The sequence below is a fragment of the Herpailurus yagouaroundi genome, unplaced genomic scaffold, assembly GCF_014898765.1.
Source record: "Herpailurus yagouaroundi ecotype Mexico unplaced genomic scaffold, PumYag 141, whole genome shotgun sequence".
Taxonomy (NCBI): Eukaryota; Metazoa; Chordata; class Mammalia; order Carnivora; family Felidae; genus Herpailurus; species Herpailurus yagouaroundi.
The window spans coordinates 49,869,765-49,891,415 of NW_024412396.1; the positions used below are offsets into that span (position 1 = coordinate 49,869,765).

General features: G+C 42.1%; 1 protein-coding gene across 18 annotated transcripts in view; it reads left to right on the forward strand.

The window, feature by feature from the left end:
* Positions 1-21,651, forward strand: part of TTLL5 (tubulin tyrosine ligase like 5) — a 284,194-nt gene that overhangs the window by 45,868 nt on the left and 216,675 nt on the right. For all 18 annotated transcript variants that reach the window (XM_040477756.1, XM_040477758.1, XM_040477763.1 and 15 more), the window contains 5 exons: positions 5,856-5,957; positions 7,784-7,875; positions 8,895-9,002; positions 19,370-19,451; positions 21,044-21,105. In XM_040477756.1, the coding sequence (XP_040333690.1) occupies positions 5,856-5,957; positions 7,784-7,875; positions 8,895-9,002; positions 19,370-19,451; positions 21,044-21,105 (446 nt within the window). The remainder of the gene's footprint in view (positions 1-5,855; positions 5,958-7,783; positions 7,876-8,894; positions 9,003-19,369; positions 19,452-21,043; positions 21,106-21,651) is intronic.

The window sequence follows — 21,651 nt, forward strand, 5'->3', positions numbered from 1 at the left end:
TTCCTCCCCACCCCCAGTTCCTTCTTCAGTAGCCTTCCTTGCTAATTAACACTGGCTCCGCAGGGATATTTACCTTTTCTCTGCTGGATTCCTGCGGTTTTGAAAGAATTCAGGTACTTGCTGGTTGCCAAGGAATTCAGATTACCTCACAGGCTGCACACTGTCCAGAATCTCTGCCACAGCAGCGAGGGGGGGTGGGGGGGGTGGAGAGACAGCAACAAGGGGAAGAAAACCCTCTCCAGTGCTCATTGTCACCCTCCCTGGCAGGCCCTTGCTGTTTGTGAAGTTTGAGTCATTTCTGGCTCTGAAGACAGGGGATCAGGCTGGTAATCCCCTCCCAGACGGCTCTGTGGGGCGCTGCCCAGTCACTGCCCCACTTTGGCAGTCTCTCTCTCGGCTGCAGCTGGTTGACAGCAGATCAGAGAGCTCTCGGGCCTCTTGTTCTCTTCCATAAGATTTTTCTGGGTCAGGCCAGGATGAAACCCAGTGGCTCCTGGCAAGGCTGCCTGAGGTGCTGTCTCTTCGTCCTCCAGGCCTCTCTGGCTCGGAATGGCTACACCTGCTGAAAGATAACTCCTGTGCCACAGCCAGGATCTCCACAGGGCCGGCCTCCTCTTTCCTTTGTGCATTTGGACTGAATGTGTGTTAGATTATGTGACTATCAGAGGGGAGGGACCAAGTGTCCTACATCCAGATTAGCCGTGACTCTGGCTATGGTGCAGTATCTTTGAAGAACAAAACAGTTTTTGAATGGAGGAGGGGAGTTTAGAGGATTCCATGAATTCTGTGCTTTCCTTCCTGCTTTGCTTCCATACTGGTGAAGTTCCTGGGACAAGCAGCTCAGGTGCAGCTTCAGTTCATGTTATCCAGTACCTTCTATGTGTCTAACACGGGAACCCTGCCTTCACATAGACACTCGAGTTTTAGACAGGTTGTTACCATTGTCTCCATTCTCACTGAGAAGCATTAGAAGTGTGGCTTCTGACTTAAGAATTCATTGTCAGAATAAAGTTAATCTACATATGTTTCAGTGTGGTTAAAAAAAAAAAAAAGCATATGCTTCTCTCTTCATCGGTAGGCTATGAAATAGTACCCAGAATTTCAGATTTGGCGAAGAAGTAGAGGCTCCCCATCCCCCCTCTTTTTTTTTTTTCTGTCATTAGAGCTTTTTATAAATCTTGATTTCATTAAGAGGGAAGTTCAAGACTCAGTGCATCATGTAGATTTCAGTATGTGTTAGGAGCAGTATTTGCAAACTTGGTCCTGGGGTGGCTAGTAGGGAATTACCTCTTTAAGATTGTGGCTAATAAAGAATTTGTGTTGAAGCTTTTTGACCTCAACAGGCTGAAATTTGATATGTGAAGGTCTAAATCAGGAGGTCACAAACCTAAAGGCTCACAAGGACATTCACTGAAAAAGTTGCTCTGGTGAAAGCTGGAGATCACATGTGCCACTTAAGGGCATTTACTATTCAGTGCCTGCAACTCGTTGATATGTGGTGGTGCTGTGGTCTGAATGTTTGTATCCCCCCCCCCATTCATATGTTGAAGTCCCCCCCCGCCCCCCCCGCCCCCCCCTCCGCCCCCCAAGGTGATGGTATTAGGAGGTTAGGTCCTTGGGAGGTGATTATGCCATGAAGGTGAAGCCCTCATGAATGTGATTAGTGCCCTTTTATAAAAGAAGGCACAGAGAATTTCCTGGCTCCTTTCACCATGTGAGCACACAGCCGGAAGCTGCAGTCTGTCTGCCTGTATCTCTCTTCTCCAACAGTGAGAAATCTGACTCCCATTATCTCTAACATATTTATATATACTCAGTTCCCTTTTGTGTAGCCAATCTCTCAACCACCTTGGCCACCGCCCCCCTCAGATGCCCTCCTTGTGTGGATTTTTACCCCTGTGAGGCCGCCACGCTACACGGATAACCTCCTTGTGCTGCCTGTGGGCTGCCTTCCTATCCTGTCCATCTTCCTTACGTAAGCGCTGGCTGCAGGAAGGAAGGTCTGATTTTTAAATGTTGGCCAAGTCATTCAAGTTTTTTTTTTTTTAAGTTTGTGGGTTAATCAGAACTTGATTAGTAGGCCAGTGGGACCTTTGGTCTAGACGATACAAAGGAAATGTTGGAAGATGGTGACCAGAGATGGAAGTGGTCTGTTTAATAGGGACTTTGGTGAGAAGCGTGGTATCTTCCTGGCTTAGCAGGAAAGATGAGCACACACACCTACGTGGTCTTCCACGTTCTCCGTCAGGCTAAGGAAATAGTGTAGTTTTTGGCTCTTTTGATAACTTTCCATTGAGCTTAAGTTTTTTTGTTTTTCTCTAATTCTTGCTTCTTACACTCTTTAGAGACCCACTCTGTGACACTAATAATCTTGTCCTTGCTGGAGTTGAGAATATAAATTCCTCAGTGAGAAGGATGATTAGGAGGAAGAAAACTTACTTTTTAGAGATGCAGTTCTATTGAAAAAAAGGGCGTAAAAATGACATGTGTGGAATACCAGGTGAGTCAACCGCCAGGCTTTTGCCAGGCTTTTCTTGTTGACCAGGTTAGATCAGATACTCTTATTGAGAAGAGATGAAAACCCTCTTTCTCTGAAGCAGAACCCTTTCCCTCCCTCTCAATCATTATTCTTCTAGGGGAGAGGATGGCAGGAGGTATGTCACTGTGAGGTAATGTCTGGATGAGGCAGGCAGCCTCTGTGGGGCCGCGTGGGTCCTCTGTGCATTTCAGAAGGATTCAGAGAATGATGGTCTCCTGCTTGGTTGGAGAATGTCTACAGAAGCAAGATTGGGATACACAGGCAAGGTTTACTCATCATGGAGTGGCATGGTTAGAAGTTAGGTGGTAACTAGTGGAAGTTTCTGAAAAAAATCACAGGTCCTTCTCACACACAGATAGATGGCCATCAAGCCCTTGTCCCTTAGCCGTACATGCCTGGTCAACATTTTCTCTTTGTCCACATCCTTCTTCCTGTCTTCATGTTTGTTTATTTTAATTTTGGGTTTTTGGCAGGGGTTGTTTTTCACTTCTCTTTCTTTGGCTTTTGTATATTTCTAGTACAGGGAATTAGGAAGAGATAGTGGGTGGGTGAGAAGAAATAGAGAAGAGGAAAATTTTTAAATGCTGCCCTTTAATGTGGTAAAAATTCATGTTGACTTCATAGTCTGAGTAAGCATATGTAAATAATTTGTAAATCATATGAAAATAAACTTGTGGCCGTCCAGGATTTTTTTTCACACACTTGGATATGCCTCTTGGGAAAACCACTTTAGTGAGGGGTGATATGGTTATAGTGGTATGTAAACAGGGGTTGATATTTACCATAACCATTCGACTCGAGTGTCCTTTTGTTGATGTTGAGCATCACTGGAAAGTTTTCTCTTTCCCTGGTTACTTCCTTCAGAGGCACGTATATTTTATACTTTGGTCTTCTTTTGACAGTAGTCCAGGATATCAAATTGCTGCTCTGTTTTCAGTGGGTTCCATGTTTAATCCCTCTGTCTTTTGCCTTCATTCCAAATTCAGGAATTAGTCTCCTACTCTATGCTCATAGTTATGTTGTCCTGCAGACCTAGGTTTTGTGTGCTGTTAATGTTGCCATTATTGTTTTCCTAAAATGAACTTTATAGGTCAGTTCTGTTATTTCTATAGACGTGTATTTTAAATATACCATTCTGCTGTCATTTTATTCTTTTTGCTTAATAGTTTCCATAGAATGCTATGGTGCCAGCACCGTATAGGCACCCCATAGGTGTCTTGACCAGCAAATGCTCTGTCATCCACAGCGTCGTGTACACAATTTCCCAGGCATGGGTAACTCTGTTTTCGTTTTTCATCCTTCCTGTTTGTCTAAGGTTCTATCAGAGAAACAGCATCTTGTGGTTAAGAACATGTGTTGTGGAGTCAGTGTGATGGGGGGGTGGGGGGTTGGAATTTATGTATTTATTAAAGTTGTTTTCTTTGAACTTAACATTACGTATGGAAATGCAACACATTATTACAACAGCCAGATTTGCAAACAGCAGTATTGTGGGTGAGAAAATAATTCAATTTAGGGAGAAATGATTGTTTCAACATTTAACCAGATGTATAAGAGACAACAACATTGTGACTAAGAGCATGCCTTTTGAATTGGACAGCCTTGATTTTGTTACTGGCCATGCTGTTTCCTTTTTTTTTTTTTTTTTTAAGTTTTAATTTAAATTCCGGTTAATTAACGTACAGTGTAATATTAGTTCCAGGTGGACAATATAGTGATTCAACACTTCCATAATCACCTGGTGCTCATCACAAGTGCACTCCTTAATCTCTCTCTCTCTCTCTCTCTCTCTCTCTCTCTTTTTTCCCCTTACCTGGACAGAAGCCTTTTGTTTTGATGAAGTCCCACTAGTTTATTTTTGCTTTTGTTTCCCTTGCCTCAGGAGATGTATCCAGAAGTTGCTATGGCTGATGTCAAAGAAGTTACTGCCTGTGTTCTCTTCTAGGATTTTGATGGTTTCGGGTTTCACATTTAGGTCTTTCATCCATTTTGAATTTATTTTTTGTGTATGGTGTAAGAAGGTGGTCCTGTTTCATTCACCATGTTGCCGTCCAGTTTTCCCAAACACCGTTTGTTTAAGAGACTTATTGTTTCCATTGGATATTCTTTCCTGCCTTGTCAAAGATGAGTTGACCGTGCTGTTGTGGGTTCATTTCTGGGTTTTGTATTCTGATCCATCGACCTATGTGTCTGCTTTTGTGCCAGTGTTATACTGTTTTTGATGATTACAGCTTTGTAATACAGCTTGAAGTCTGAAATTGTGATGCCTCCAGCTTTGCTTTTCTTTCTCAGGATTACTTTGGCTACTTGGGAGCTTTTGTGGCTCCATACAAATTTTAGAATTGTTTGTTCCAGCTTTGTGAAAACTGCTGGTGGTATTTTGATAGGGATGGCATTAAATGTGTAGGTTGCTTTGGGTAGTATAGATATTTTAACACTATTTGTCTTCCAATCCATGAGCATGGGATGCTTTTCAATTCTTTCATCAGTGTTTTATCGTTTTCAGAGTATAGGTCTTTCACCTCTTTGATTAGGTTTATTCCTAGGTATCTTACTGTTTTTGGTGTAATTGTAAATGGGATTGATTCCTTAATTTCTCTTTGCTGCTTCATTATTGGTACGTAGAATTCTTTGCAACAGATTTCTGTTTGTTGATTTTGTATCCTGAGACTTTACTGAATTCGTTGATCGGTTCTAGGAGTTTTGGGGTGAAGTCTTTTGGGTTTTCTATCTATAGTATCATGTCATTTGCAAATAGCAGAAGTTTGACTTCTTCCTTGCTGATTTGGATGCCTTTTATTTCTTTGTGTTGTCTGATTGCTGAGGCTAGGACTTCCAGTACTAGGTTGAAGAAAAAGTGGTAAGAGCAGACATCTCTGTCTTACTCCTGACTATAGAGGAAAAGCTCTGTTTTTCCCCATTGAGGATGATTATTAGCTGTGGGTCTTTCATATACTGCCTTTATTATGTTGAGGTATGTTCCCTCTAAACCTACTTTGTTGAGGGTTTGTATCAAGAATAGATGTGGTACATCCATTTGGACAAGTGATTTTGGACAAGTTACTTAATCTTTCCAGGTTACATTTTAGTTTTTATGTCTACCCTAAAAATCAGATATAATATTACCCACTTCAGAGAATTGCTTTAAGGAATGAATTACATAGTATATATGAAACACTATGGGAGTGGGCATTTATTAAGCACTCACTGTTAATGACGTCACCTTCCTTTTATTAGTATCACACTGATCCTGAGTTCAAGCCTGTATTTCCTTGAACCCCTGTTCCTGGCATTTAACTTGTGTCTTTTCTATCAGGTTTGCAACCGTGCGATATGATCAAGGAGCCAAGAACATTCGGAACCAGTTCATGCACCTGACAAACTACAGTGTGAATAAGAAGAGTGGAGACTATGTGAGGTACTGGCTGCATGCGAGCCGGGCGCCAGGAAATCAGTTTCCCGTGCAGGTGCCGGAAATGTGGAAAGTCAACTTGTTGCACTCCATTTATCTCCATGGAACTTACAGGAAGCTGTCGTTTAACGTAGTTTTGAGGCATATCTGCTATTGCTTCTCCGTTGCTTGCCCAGTTACGGCGTCCCCTTTCTCTACCAAAATAGGCCTTCCCACATTTCGTCTTCACTGTCTTTCCTCACTTGACTTAGGGGTGGGAATTTAATAGGCATATGGAACTTTTTAGAAGACAAGAAATGAGGTCATTTCAGCACTTGGCAAAATGTATCAAAAGCTTAAAAAATATTGGTATCCTTTGACCCAGCATTTCCATTTCTAGGAACTTAACTTTAAGAAATAACAAGAGATGTGCGCACAAGATCAGAGAGAAGAATGTTCATGACTGTACATTGTCAGGTGGAAAAAGCAGGTTACCAGACACTACTTTCAGTTTAAGTTCTTTTTTGAATCTATAAGATAACTAAAGCTGTTTATTTTTGCTGAGGGAGAGAAAATGTAAACTAGGAGGATATATACCAAAATGTCAACAGCGCTTAACTATAGTGGATGAGATTATGGGTGGGTGACTTCTGTTTTCTTCTCTGCACTTTTATGTATTTCCTAAAATTCTCTAAAATAAATGCTTGTATGATCAGAGGGAAGAAGAGTTAGGAATAAATTAAATGAAGAAAGAAATGAGGCCATCTCAGAGAACGATTCAGTGGAAGGGAGTACCAGCACAGCTGTGTGGAAACATCCCTTCTGCTCTGTTTTCTTTCATCCTGATAATTTTGCCAGAAAGTGGAAAAATAAAAAAGAAACCCAAACAGTCACTTTCTACTCAGACTAAAAATAGGTGTCTAGAAAGTCCAAGGAAAGAAAGAAAAAGACTCTGGAAGTGATGGCATAGTTGCCAAGGCTGTGTAGATTTCACGGAGTGTCCTGTGACCAGTGTTTTGGAATTGAAGATACCCTATCGTTCACCCTGGAAGATGAGCAGACATGCACCCAACTGGTGGGTGGTGGGGTGGTGGTAGGGAATGAGGGGGCATCTGCAAAACAAAGTTTTCCAGATTGCAAGACCTTTCCAGTAGTCATGACAGTGTACCCCATTTGGCAGGCTGCTGCTCTGGTGGTGGGGCACTTCGCTGATTTTATTGTCGCTCTCACGGATTCTGCTTTCAGTGATACCTCAGAGGGTATCCAGAAAAGCTGTGTGGAGAGCTACCACTAGAGAGGAGAGAGCCTGCTTCAGATGCTAAAGCAGTTCCATGCTAGGTTAGCTCATTAGAATGTTATACTACATTAGTTCACTAGCCAACCAAGACTCAGTTCTGGTCTCAAAATGGGATTAGAAGTTGTTTTGTGGGCTCATATGACTTTCACCTCAAAGACTAGGTTAGTATCCCAAACGTGTCATTCTGTTCATGTATTGTGGCCACTCTTAAATTGTTTACATCCTTTCACACATTGCTTCCACTCGTGATACATAATAATTGTTTGCTTAAGGAAGAATTTGCTGCCTTTTCCCCTGCCCCCCCCATAAGAGAAGCTATATGCATTTTCATTAAAAAATAAATCAGTGGTAGAAAGGGATATATGACAAAGGGACTAAGAATAGGTGCTGAGGGAACACCGCGGGAGGGAGCACCTTTGCAGGAGGTCCGCAAAGGGAATGTTTTCCTGAAGATTAAAAGGACAAGTATTTGTAAAAAAAAAAAAAAAAAAAAAAATCTGGTTTCTACAGCCAGGCCTATTTGCATGTGTGACTTTGGTCCATTCCTTTGTTTTAGTTGTGATGATCCAGAAGTGGAGGATTATGGGAACAAATGGAGCATGAGTGCCATGCTTAGGTATCTGAAACAAGAAGGTAGAGATACAACTGGTGAGTACCAGGCCTTTTTCCTTTGTGATCTCTTTTTTCTGTATAACCTCACTGTGCCTCTCAGCATGCATCATTCTCTCTAATTCTGGTAGTGTCTCTGAGGCTTCTGACAGGGTCGTTGTTCTTTTTGTTGTTTTGTTTAAAATTTTTTTTTTTAATGTTCATTTATTTTTGACAGAGAGAGAGAGAGAGAGACAGAGCATGAGCGGGGAGGGGCAGAGAGAGAGGGAGACACAGAATCTGAAGCAGGCTCCAGGCTCTGAGCTGTCAGCACAGAGCCTGACTTGGGGCTCGAACTCACAGACCGTGAGATCATGACCTGAGCCGAAGTTGGACGCTCAACCGACTGAGCCATCCAGGCACCCCAGGGTCGTTGTTCTTGATGTTGATTTTTCCTGCCCTATAGAAGATGGAAAACAGGCTTTCTGTGACGCCCCACCCCCCCAATCCCTTTTCTTGTTTCTAGTTTGGAAGGCATAACTTTGTCCTTTAACCCTTAGTGAATTTATCCTTCTTGAATGTTGAGCTGCGGACTGAAGTACTGTCTTCATATTGGCCCTGAGTTCAAATTTTTCAAAGTTAATCTGCCTCACTCATGTTGAATTGGGGAATGAGCAGTGTCAAGTCTGAGTACAGGGCTTGGAATCAAAATGGACACTACTGGCTGAGCCTTGAGCAGAATGGGAAACTGTGCAAGAAGGCTTAGCTCAGTCCACAAAGGGGAAGGGCGATGGAGAAGCCTGAGAAGGGGGAAGTAGGGCTTCTTTTCCATTCCATGTCTGTCTTTTGTCATAGGATGCCACTTCAGTACAACCCCTGCACCCACATTCTTGACTGTGTCACCTTATTCATAGATAATGCCGTCTCCTGGAGTACCTATTTGCAAGACCGCCACCTGGAGACTTTTTGGAAAGAGCACATGTGCTTTTACAATCACACTGTGTTCCAGAATCCAGTTTTTCTACTCTGTACATTATAGTGTCTCTTCCTTCTTCTTCTTCTTTTTTTCTTTTTTGTAGCATTGATGGCCCATGTGGAAGACCTGATTATTAAGACTATAATCTCTGCTGAACTAGCTATTGCTACAGCCTGTAAAACCTTTGTTCCTCACCGCAGCAGTTGTTTTGGTAAGGAGACTCATGAAGCTTAATATGTTGTGTGAAAAGGGGCTTGGGAAGTTGGGAAGGGATCCTGGGGTAGAGAGACTCTGTGATTCTACAGAAGTAAGAATGTGTGTGTGTGGCGGGTTTTTCTTTCTAAGCTGAGGTGGCATGTGAGGGTCCTACTAAGAGGCCAGTGGTGAGCTTAGTTGGAGGTCCCCTGAGGACTCACAGGCTTTCTGTGCGGGAAGCAGGGATTGGAACTAAAGTGTGGGTCTCTCTGTCAGAGTGCAATCAGAAAAAGCCTGCAATGGACTGTACAGGAATCCAGCTCTAACAAATATATTCCAGAGCCCCTTGGCAGCCAGACTGGGAACCGTTCCAAGAAGCTCTGGCTGGTACCAGTGTGTGCTTTCTCCCAGTTTCCAATGACTCCTCCTTTTTGTTTTAGTCTTCTTTCTAGTGGGTTTCTGCCCCCCCCTCCCTTTTTTTCCCCTCCTCTTCCTCCCTCCCTCCCCTCTTCTCCCACCCTTAACTCCCTGATTGCACAGAGAAGGAGTAAGAAACAGTTCACAACTCCTGGATCAGGAAGCCTGTCGCCTACTGACCCACTGGCTATGACTGGCACCGAGGACACCTGCGCACTTTGCTTTCTGTGTGGATGTGCACTGTGTAGTGATTGCCAGTGTGTCTGTAAAGTCAACTAGGCTTTCAGCAGGTGTTAGGCTTTGTTAGTAAAACACACTAGGGTTGTTGCTGGGGGGATAATGAAAGTAATACAGTAGTAAGGATATCAGAGTCATGGCTCGCTCGGGAGTCAGGGTAGCAGGAAAGTGAAGAACACGGACTTTAGAGCCTGACAGACGGAATTAGTGTGAAAGCCATTTGCACCCCTTACTTGTTTTCTTATTTTCAGCAAGTTACGCCAGTCCTGTTTCCTCCATTATAAAATTGTACTAATGACGGTACCGATCTCCCAAGGATACCAGGAAGATCAAATGAGATGATGTATGCCAAGCACTTGGCCCAATGTCTGGTCCTCAATTTGCACTCAATAGAAATTATTTCTTTGCTATTTTTATAACTAGAATGAGTAATTCTTGATCTCTTTCACGGATTATCATAACAGTCTGTACTTGAGAGGCAGTAAACAAAGGGAGGTGTTGAGACCAGGAACAGAAGACCGTAGACAAACCAAGACCTGAAATTATATAAGAAAAGGAGAGGTTGTGGTACATTTTCTAAGTACAGACGTGTTCATGTCCTCTAAAACCCTACATGGCTCTTTAGGGTTAACTAGTCAATAGACACTTGATAGGACTTCCAGGCTTCTAAGTACCGGACCACAGCTGAATTTTCTAGAATTCAGTTTCTCCTCTTACACCTTATAATCCAGCTCTACCACTGAGCACTCCATGCCTTTGTGCCTCGGTATAAATTCTTCGGTCCTGTCTGCCTGGCACACTCCTGTTCATATTCTCAGACTAAGCTTGACGTTGCCTCTTCTAGGAACCCTTGCTTAACAAAATGCGCTGTTGTGCCTCCTCTCTCATGCTGTTCTGTTGTGTTCTTTTCCTCTCATATTGTGACGTTTTGTTTACTCATGTGCTTCCCTGGTTGTCTCCGAGCTTAACTTCTCGATTGTCAGTAGTCTCTCTCTGTCTCCCCTTCCCCTCTCATCCTCTTGTGGCCAAACCACACCTTACACTGACTCCCTGGACCTGCCAGGTCCTTCCCTTCGCCTCTGCCCTTTGCACCTGCTTTATCCTGCATCTGGAATCTTTCCCTCGTGTTCCTTTACTTAATAGATCACCGCCATCTTTTCAAGATGAAGTCAAGTGTCATTTCTGTGGTGAAGTTTTTCCTAAGTGTTCCAGTCTGAGTTAGCCCCCTCCACCCGCAGCTTCCCATGCATAATCTGCAGTGGTACCTGATTGTCATCTGGCACCCATTTATGTGTCTGTCTCCCCTCCTGGACTGGAAGCTCCCTGTAGACAGCAGCACCGTCTCCCTAGTTTCTGCTCCTCTTGTGCATAGTGGTTTTTTGCTCTTAGGAGATGTTCAAGAAATGTTTATTGAACATTGGTACTTGCTTTAATTGCCTTTTGGTGGCCTGATAGTAAGCTTCTTAGTAGATCTGGTTTGGTAAGGGCCTAGAGCTCTTAGCGTTAATTATAAACTGCTTGAAGAAGGGGTGCATAGAACATATCTTCCAACTTCAAAAACCTCATTGGATTAAAAAACTAAGGTTTCTTTTCCACATCTACTTGGCTCTTATACGAAGCTTAATTTCTTCGTATAAAAATCTTTGCTCTTTTTGAACAAATTCTCTTTGAGAATTTCTGGAACTTAATGGCAGTAGAGATTCCAATATGAAATAAGCAGTGACTTTCCCTGACTCAGTGAAATACCCCCAAGTCCATTTCATCATCTGTGGGTCTCCTTTCCTCCTCTTTGCTTTTATTCCATTTTAATAAAGTGAGTGCATCTGGAGTTTTTTAAGTTGTTGACTGTCTTCTTGGCTTTTGTGGTTCTAATTCCACTTCCTGTCGGCCCTGGGATTTTGTGTGCTTCATTAACCTCCCCCCCATCAGGTATGATTTTGTATGTGTGCGTATATTTGTGTGAGTCTCTCTGGCTCCCACTTACTCCTACTAACTTCCCTTGGGATTTGAGTTACAAGGAATAAAACTGGTTTGTTCGTTTTTTTTTCTTTCTTATTTGTTTTAGAGTAAACAGGAATTGAGAGCTTCCCAGAAGAATTTGGCTTACACAGAGCATTGGTGCTTTTAGAGGAAGCCAGTAGTCCAGTGGTGGGGTTCACCATATTCTTTTAGTTGTTTCGCCCTTACACATTATGAATGTTGGCCAGGAGCATTCCAGTACTATCTAAGTGTTTCTGTCTCATGAATTCTTTCCTGCTCCACCACCTGTGATGCCCAACTGTGCTTTTAGGTACTTCTAATATTCCCATTCATTTATTTATTTATGCATTTAACTTATTTGCAGTCCCTGCTCTGTGCAAGGCATAGATTATAAGCAATTATTCCTCTCAAACCAGATTTTACATGGGATGATATATATACACACATGTATGTATACACACACACACACACACACACACACACACCTGCATTGTATTATTGTCATTTCAATGTAGACTTAGTAACCTTCATAAACTACTTGAAACTTGCCATGTAATGCCTTCTCATAGATTTGTACATCTGGAAAGGACCCCAGAGAACAATTAGTCCATATAAAGAAGTTGGGGCCTGAGAAACTAAGAGCCTTGCCCTTGGTTCCAGGGCTCACAAGTAGAAGAGCCCACATGAAAGAGACCTGGCCTGGAGGGCAGGGGCCCACAAGATGGTTGGCAGGCAGGTCACCTTGATCATTCCTTGTACTCTTGATTTACAGAGTTTTTGATGCCCCTCCCAATAAAATAGATTGCTGGCAATCTAATTTTTACTGCCCTCAAGATTGTAAAAATATGGTACCATGTGAAATATATGCGTAAACAGCCACCCTTTAAACGTGCTTAGGAAATTGGCACTGTGACATAACTGGCAAGGAGAACGGCTTTTTTGACCAGTTGGAGAAAAACAGCCCAAAGCAACAGGATGTTAGCTGTCCTTTACAGATGCTGCTGCTGACGGCAGTTTTATCTATGTGTGTGAGGATGGCTGAAGTGACAGGCTCAGACCCCGGCCCTCTCCAGCCTGGGATCCTCTGGGCCAGCTGTCCGTGCCACTTGGAGAGCTGGCAAGGCTGGCTTTGTTTAGGTCAGAGACCGGTAGCATCTTTGCTCAGGACAGTCCATGCTCAGTACACCTCTTTGTTGAATGAGCGCTGGTTTGGCTTTTCACTGCTGTTGTGCTAGACCATTTTGCAGGGTAAGCCGACATTCTCAAAGGGTGGGTGTCCATAAATATTTGTTGAAGGAAGGAAAGTGGGCAGCATACATTCCTCAGTTACGTAAACTACTTGACCACCACCACCAACATCGTAGTGAAAGTCAGCAAACAGTTCACTTTCTGGTTTAGCCCATGCTCCTGTTCAGGTGGGAAGAGAAGTTACCGTAGAAAGTAACTCGGGAGAAAGTACCTACCGGTTGTTAAGCACTTTTCCTTGGTTATTCCCTTTAGCCCTGTTAACAGAGTTTTGTTGGTATTTATTACCCATGTTTTATAGCAAGGAAAAAAGATCTGGAAAGGTCAAATAAACTTATGCTAGGTTGTGCAGCTAACAAATGGCCAAGCCAGGTTTGGGATCCAGGTCTCTTTGGCCCTTTCTCCACTCACATAAAGACAAGTTCTGATGAGCCCAGCCACTTTTGGCATGCCCCATATCCTGGATTCTCCTTCTGCTCTCCTGTAACTAGATCTCAGGAAAAATGATATCATTCTTTCTAGCAGATCAGGCCTGCAAAAGGCACTCTTCGGCTCTAATCAGCAGTCCTGAATCCTAGATACTCCTTTCAAATCTACCTTTACATATGGTAGCCAGATACCATATTGATTTATTGGACTAGTTAACAAATTGGCTCTGGGCTTTTTCTTTTATTTAGTTCATTTTCCTGTGGGATCTTGATCTGTTTTTTTCCAAAATCTCCTTCTGGACCCCAGATAAAGACTTCCTCCTTAGGTTTGCAACTCAAATCCAAAGCCAAGGTAAAAAGAATTTCCTTTATACAATAGCATTTGACTGGCAGTGTGGACTGGCTAATGTCAGCACTTTCCACTGCCTCAGGATTACGGCTCCAGCTGGGACTTTATTTCTGGGGAGGGTTAGTGGATTGATTTCACAATTAGTGGTGTGCCATGTTTAGTCATCTGTTAGCCCTTGGATGCGTTATTATTTTCTCTATCAAATCTTTTTTCTTCCTCCCTTCCTAGACCACCTTTTATCAAGTTTTTTCTTAATATGTCTTAATATGTAAAAACCTTAATAGGAATGTCTCTTATTGTCCTTGTGGTTGGTAAGCTTTATTATGAATATTTCAAGTCTTGTGGCCAGGGTTATTTTGGGGGAGTAACTGCAAATTACTTGTCTTTTTGAAAAATTTCTACTCCTGAAGCCAAGACTACACTGTATGTTAACTAACTGAATTTAAATAAAAAAATAGGGGCGCCTGGGTGGCTCAGTGGGTTAACCATCCGACTTCGGCTCAGGTCATGATCTCACAGTCCGTGAGTTCGAGCCCCGCGTCGGGCTCTGTGCTGACAGCTCAGAGCCTGGAGCCTGCTTCAGATTCAGTGTCTCCCTCTCTCTCTGCCCCTCACCTGCTCATGCTCCGTCTCTTTCTGTCTCAAAAATAAATGAAAACATTTTTAAAAATTAAAAAAATAAAAAATTTAATTGTCAGATGCTTTTCACTTACTTTTTTTTTTTCCTCTTTCTTCTTCTCTTTTCTTTATCTTTCTTTTAGTATTTCTTGATTGCTTCCTAGGTGCCTTTTATGGTGCAGGCTGCTTGTAGTATAACGATGGGTAAGACATGGCCCTGCCCTCAGGTGGTGGGGAGGAACAGGCAGGAGATCACAAAAGTGGTACGGGCAGTAGAGTGACTCAGGTGCTCTAGGAACACACAAGAGCTATCAGCAATGCCCAGGGGAAGCCAGGGGAAGCCATGTCTACCAGAAGGAATACAACATGCACAGCGTCGTGTCAAGGCAGAATATGGCAGTTTGTGAAATAGAAGCTCAGTGTGACTGGATGCAGCCTGCATAGGCTGGGGCGGCAGGAGTTGAGGTCACGGAAGCAGATTGGAGCCCCGTTCTAGAGGACTGACGTGTAAATTCCTCCTGGAGACAGCAGGCAGCAACTGGAGTGTTTTGAGCGGGAGGGCAATAAGATTGTTATTACTCTCCTTAACTTTTATCATGATTTGACCCAAAGCTTTGGATGACAGAGTAACAACAAAGAGAATAGTGTACACCGTGACTAGAAGTGACGAATTTAAAATCCTTCAAGTACCACCTGACGTCAAGTATCTGTTGTTGGGCCAGTTCACAGCCTATCTCTATCTGACTATTAGATTTATGTCTTAGAAATTCCGACGGGCATGTGGAGAATGGACTGCAGTGGGGAGAGACTAGCCCTAGGGAAACGAATGGGAAGTAAGAAGTCTGTGGTGATAATGTACACTTAACCACGTGATCCAGCAGTCCCACTTGTAGGTGTTTCCCCAAGACAGAATGTTATGTGTTCACACAGATACCTGGATATGAAGGTTTATAGCACCTTTGTTCATAGCCGCCAAAAATTGGAAGCGGCCCAAATGTCTGTGATTGTTGAATGGATAAACAAGTTGTGGTATATCCATAACATAGAATCCTACACAGCAGTAAAAGGAATGAACTACACTGTTGATACGTAAAAACATAGATAAATCTCAAAAGCACACCTCTAAGTGAAAGAAGCCGCTTTCAAAGGTTCATCTGAATGATTTCCTTTATTTGACTTTCTGGAAAAGGCAGAGATCAGATCATTGGTCGCTGGGGGGATGGGGAGTGAGAATTGGCTGGAAAGGGGGGCACTGGCGTGCCTGTGGTAGAATTGTTCCATATCTTAATTGTGGTGGTGGTTACATGACTACATACATTTGTCAAAACTCCTCGAACTATAATTTAAAAGGGTGAATTTTGTTGTATGTAAGTGATACAATAGTTTTATTTTCACAAACTTGTTTTAAAACAAGAAACAGTCATAGGTGGATGAACCTCAAAAATGCTGATTGAAAGAAGCCAGACTCAAAAAAGTATATACTGTATGCTCCCATTTATATGCCATTCTAGAACGGACAATGAATCTATGGTGAAAGAAATAAGAATAGTGATTATCCAGGGGTACGATGAGGGGAAGCAGGGTGTTTACCAGGAAGGGGCATGAGGGATCTTTCTGGGATGATGGAAATGTTCTCTGTGGGTCGATATGAGTGTGGATTACGTGGATGTATCCAGTTATCAAGCCTCATCAAGTTGTACACTTAAGATCTGTCTCTTTCATTATATGTAAGTTACATCTCAAAAGAGAATGTAGAAGCCTGGATTAAAGAGAAATAGAGAAGAGGTCTGGTAGTGTGTAGGTTTTGGGAGGTGGTGAAGAGAGTGTTTCTAGCTTTGGAGACTGGTGGATCAGGCCACCATTTTCCAAGGTGAAGAAAAATGGGAAGCCAAACAGGTTTGGGGAAATATAACGAGTTATATTTTGTTGAGTGTTGAATGCTCCTGGGATATCCTAGTGAAGTTGTGTAGAAGGCAGTTGTGGAGTTATGGATTTGGTATTCAGGAGACACTTGACTAAAGATATAGATTTGAATGTCATCATCATAATGTTAATTGCAGCCATGAGAATACATGAGATCGAAGAGAAGTAGAATTGAGAAGGAAAGAGCCCTGAGGATGCCACCCTGAGCAAACCTGCCAGTGAATAGCTGGGCAGAAGAGAAGGAGTGAAAAGAGGAGGAGAATCAGAAGAGAGCAGTGTCCCGGAACCAAGGGAGAAGAAAGTGCCAATAAGTAAGGGGTGGTCAACAGTTTCAGATGTTTGGGCTTAGCAGTAAGGTGGTCTTTGTTGATCACAGTGAAAACAGTTACTGCTTTAGATAGCGGGAGCAAAAGCAAATTCTTACGGCTTGGAGAACGAACAGGCATTAAGAAGGTTAAGGCAGCTAAGTGTAGATTGCTTCTTCAGGAAGCTGCATTCAAGAAGTGGGGAGATAAGGACACGAATGTGAAGTCGTGATGGAGTCAAGCTGTTTCTTACTAGTCACACATATAATTCTCAAGTTTGTTTGGATTTGGCTGGGGGCTGAAGGAAATACGTCTCATGAAAGGAAATTTTCCTAAGGAAACATTGTTGATCGAGGTGGTAGCACCAGTCCTTTGAAAATACTTGCTTTTCTGTTATGATGGGGACCACACAGAAGAACAAAGAACATAGTTCTCAGAGTGGGCAAAGCCTAGCTTGCCCGCACCCTTTAGTGACAGGAACACTTGGTGTATCTCATCCTGGACACTGAGTTTTTGAAATTCTAGACCCTGCTGCTAAAACACACAGTATTAAAAGGGGAAGTTTAATATTCTCAGGACAGCATACTTCTTACCTTTTAAAATCTTTCATGTCCATAGAAAAGACCGATCATAAGTTAAAAGGGTGATTATGAGGACTTTTGTAGCCTGCCAAAGACCGAAATTATTTTTCTTAAGCTGAGTTGATTATTGGAAGAGGTCAACCTGATACAAATGCCCTCTTTTCCCTCCATTTACCACCCTCCCACTTCCAGCTCCTGAGGTGAGCTGGGCTTTGCACTGTGTTGTAATGCCACCACATACTCACCCACTTTGAAATGGGAGTAGATCCAAGCCTCGTGCGTGTACAGGTGCCGTTAGATCCAAAACTGATTTTGCGATTGTTTAGCCCTGATGGGTTTCATTCACCTGGGTAAAAATTTAGCGTGCCCAGTAAATGGGTGTTGTCTCTCTTTGGGTTATTTCATTTTATTTTTTCTTACTTTCCAGAATGTTGGTTCTCAGCCTTTCTGCTGGGATTCTTGGAATTTGCCTCTTAATTCAGGAAATAGTTAAGTCAAAGTGCTGGCTGTTTAATGCAAGGTGTCTAAATAACGGGTCTCATTGATTCTCATTCGGATTTCAGTTTTCCTTCATTTGTGGTTCATTCTGCAAATCTGTGGTTCATTCTGCAGAGCTGGTCAACATGTGCTTCAGGCATTCTTACCCTGTTCCTCGTGCCATTATTATTAATAATATTAGCATTTTATGAAATAGTTGAATCCTGTGCTACTGCTTGTGTAATGTTAACATGGACTTGTGGATTTTGCAATTAAGTCTTCCTTTTTCAGTGCCTTATGTAGACTCTTTTTTTCAGATTGAAAGGGGAATATTCTGTGGGATGATTGAAGATTAGGTAAAATATTCAGAAGAATGGCAACTTTTCATGGCGACTTTTCCCGAGAGAAAAATTCAAATATGATGTCTACCTGAACCTGTACTGCATAAATAGGGATTCTGGATATAGGTTTATAGAGCACACAGGTATTGAGAGATGGTGATTAATAGAGAAGATCCGAGGGGTGAAACAATGCGAAAGAAATATCAGACAGAGAAATGAGTTCTCCAAGTTCCTCAGTGAATAAATGGTAGAGTCCTGAGAAGGATCCAGGTCTCCAGATTCCCCTTCTAGGATTCTTGGTCCCATAGCAGATTTTCTGTGTTCAAAAGACCATCTGTGGCACCGTCTTTTTTTAGAAATTTACACTTATTTTTCTATGTTATTGAGAGTATTGAGGAATGGGAGAATCCTTTTTGAAGTAAAGACTTTTGTTTCAAAATGAATTTCTGGAAGATACCTGGATGTGTTCTGTAGATGTGAGCTGTGGCCCGTGACCTCTGACTGAACTGAAAGGAAGCTCATCTTTTCTCTTGGAAGGAAGATGTAGATTATTTGAGGGACATGGAGTAGGAAGTTCGAGAATGAGTGGATCTTCTGAAAGTCAGATATATTTCATATATGTATACCAAAGAGGACTGTGGAGAGGGTCTCAATAATAATAATAATAATAATAATAATAATAATAATAATAGTAAAGGCTGCTAGCTGAGTTTCCATAGTTAGCGTCATATTATCCCTGCATCCTGGGAGAAAAGGTTCTTGCTTTGCTCTTTGCAACAGTTGAGGAGTTAGGGAAAGAATCAGTAAAGAACCAGAAACCATGGAAATTTGGTCTCTGGCTCCCTCCCTTTTTAATAATATTAGTGGTGCAGGGTGGCTCGTCACAGTCTTCTGTGTTTCTATGTTGAGCCAGTGTATTTTCTGTCTTCAAAGGGAAACTGAAACTATAGGAGAGGGGAAGAATAAATGTATCTTACACTCAGATTTCTTCTTAATCTAGGCTGCCAAAGCAAGATCTTGGTTTAGGAAACTGCATTGGAAGGGCCCTAGAGAGAGTCCTTCAGTAGATTTTTCTGTTTTCAGAATATGATAGGAGGACAATCCAGAACAAACCTAAAGTATCATTGATGTTCAATGCACTTGTTACATTCCTGCTCCCAACACTTTTTTTTTTTTTAACCCGTAAGCACAGCAGAATCATGCTTGCTAACTTTTAGAGGTCAGGTCACTTTCTGTGTAGAGCTCAGGAATGTCAATAGAGTGGATGATAAAAAGTGGAATTTTATAACATTGTCTCATCTCTAGAGCTTGATTAATTTCTCTGGAACTTGAAAGATGCTCTGCTCCTACTTCCACTCATTACTTATACTCACCAAATTTCTAGGCGTCTGGTGGGGGTTGATTGGATTCAGTCTTCTAGGATCTTTATTTAGTTGTGACATAGAAAATGATCTTGTGTATTGTGTTATGTTGTATTTCTAGAACTCTATGGCTTTGATGTGCTCATAGATTCTACTCTGAAGCCATGGTTGTTGGAAGTAAATCTCTCTCCTTCTTTGGCCTGGTAAGTAGTCTGTTCCATCAACTAGAAAAGGACAGACCTTCAACGAGTAACACTAAAATACTTTTTTTTTTTTGGTCATTTCTCTTGGCACAAGATTTTTTTTTTTTTAACCCTAGTTATTAGATAGAAATGACTAGAATTTCTAAATTTGAGGGATTTGTGACACATGGTTAAAGTCCAGATGGCAACGTGAATCCCTATCTTACTATAGTCAATTTGTGATCTATGTTTACTGTCTTCTTGAGCTTCCAACGGATGCTTCTTGTGAACCTTTTTATTTCCAGTTCTCCCTCTCTCGCCCTCTCTCTCTTGTTTTAAAGCTTTGTAGGTGTTCTGCTAAGGCTAAAGAAATGCATGAGGTATTATATTTCCTTTATTGCTACAGGTTTGCACAGACTCAAATCCGCATATACTATAAAGGTATAGAGCTGGGTCTAGGGTAGTGGGTATGATATTTGGTCCTTTTATCATCTGTGTTCTGGTATTCATCTAAGATTAGACTCAAAAAAACTTCAAACAATCTTACAATTTTTGTAACCTACCTATTGTTTAAAAGAAGGAAAGAAACCTATTTTTTAAAACCAGAGAAGATTGTGCTTGTATCTGCAGCAGTAGCCAGAGTTTCTGTCAGCTGTACGCTTCTCTAAACAGCTAGAGAACCCTAGAGATTTATGCTGGAGACCACCCAGTGGCTGCATTTTTAAGGATGAAAGATGTTGGCAAAATGCCAAGTAATCAAATAAAGACAGATTGACTACTTCATGGGGTGGGAATTTGGCTTAACCCCAATAGTAAGGTATAGAACTAGATGTTACAGATGATTCAGATGTTGGGCTCCTCTTATGTTAAATCACCTCTTTGCAGATTGCTCAGCAAGGTGCACCATACAATGTTAGAGATCCCCAGAATGATGCATTGGTCCAGCAGCCAAAGTAATCCGGTTCATGGAGGAACACCTCAACACCAAAGCCAGCGTGGCAGTCACTGCCACAGGGAGGCTTCCAGCTTTTAGTTCATATTGTTTCTGTTTCCATGTGGGTTCCTGCTGCATCATCTGGTGATGTTTTGGTATAACTTGTATTTTTCTGCCCTCGTTTGCAAGCCTACAAGCTTAAAAAGATTGATTTAGAACAGAAAATGAAGGCTTAAAAAAAGTGCAAAGATTACCCCAGTTTCTTCTCTTGCTTGTGAATGTGATTTGACTATTGCAGCAGTAAAAAATAATTTGAATGATGGGCATACTTATAAAAGAACATATTAAAAGGCTAAATCTCCAAAATCCACAGTGATAATGAAGCAGTATTCTTGACTTGTTCACAATTTGATTTGCACAAGACCTGCTGGGATAAAAAGATTGCGTGTCAGGGAACCAGCTTTGCTGCTGGACCTGCCTTACAGGGGATGAGGTTAGCAGTGGGCTTTTATTTCTAGTATTTTTGCCCAGACTTCTTTTTCTTTTTCCCTGGATTTGATGTGCTTTATTGTGTTGCTTCTCATCGACATTTGGAAACTCTGCTATATTGGGGCCCATGAGGAGGAGCTATTCTGTTCGTCTACAACATTGATTGCCCTTTCTTTCTCTGTTCTATCAGTGACGCACCTCTGGACCTAAAGATTAAAGCCAGTATGATTTCAGACATGTTCACTGTTGTAGGTGAGTAGTAGCGTTTTCTGAAGGCTCACATAAAAGTTAACCAGAGCATCCATTTTTGTCAAGCCTCCTAGGTGTTAATGACTGGCAGTTCCTAAGCCATGCTGAATGTTTTGTACTGAAAAATTATATTTTCAGGCAAGCGCTTCTGTGTTCCTGCTCCCCCTGGCTCCGTCCTGTCCTGAGGCTGAACCACAACTAGGGCTGAGATCTAATTCCTGGGGAACAGGAATTATGGGCCAAGGAAGAGAATTAAGCAAAGGTCTGGAGAAAGTCTATTTTTCTCTGAGCCGAGGGGAGTGCAACTCACTGAAGAAGATTTGTTACAAAGGAGACTGGCTATATTTCCATTAGACGGCCTCTGCTGGTGTCAGCATGCTCCCTTCTGTAGTACTTAGAACTAAAGGCAGCCCGGGAAAGAAATCCCTTTTTGAGTAGATAAGTCAAAACTTTGAAATGGAGATGGGCTGTCAGGTGGGTATATTGTGGGTTTGTTGTTTTTGAAGTGCTCTAAAAAGGCCTGACAAAATATATCTGAAATGAACTAGT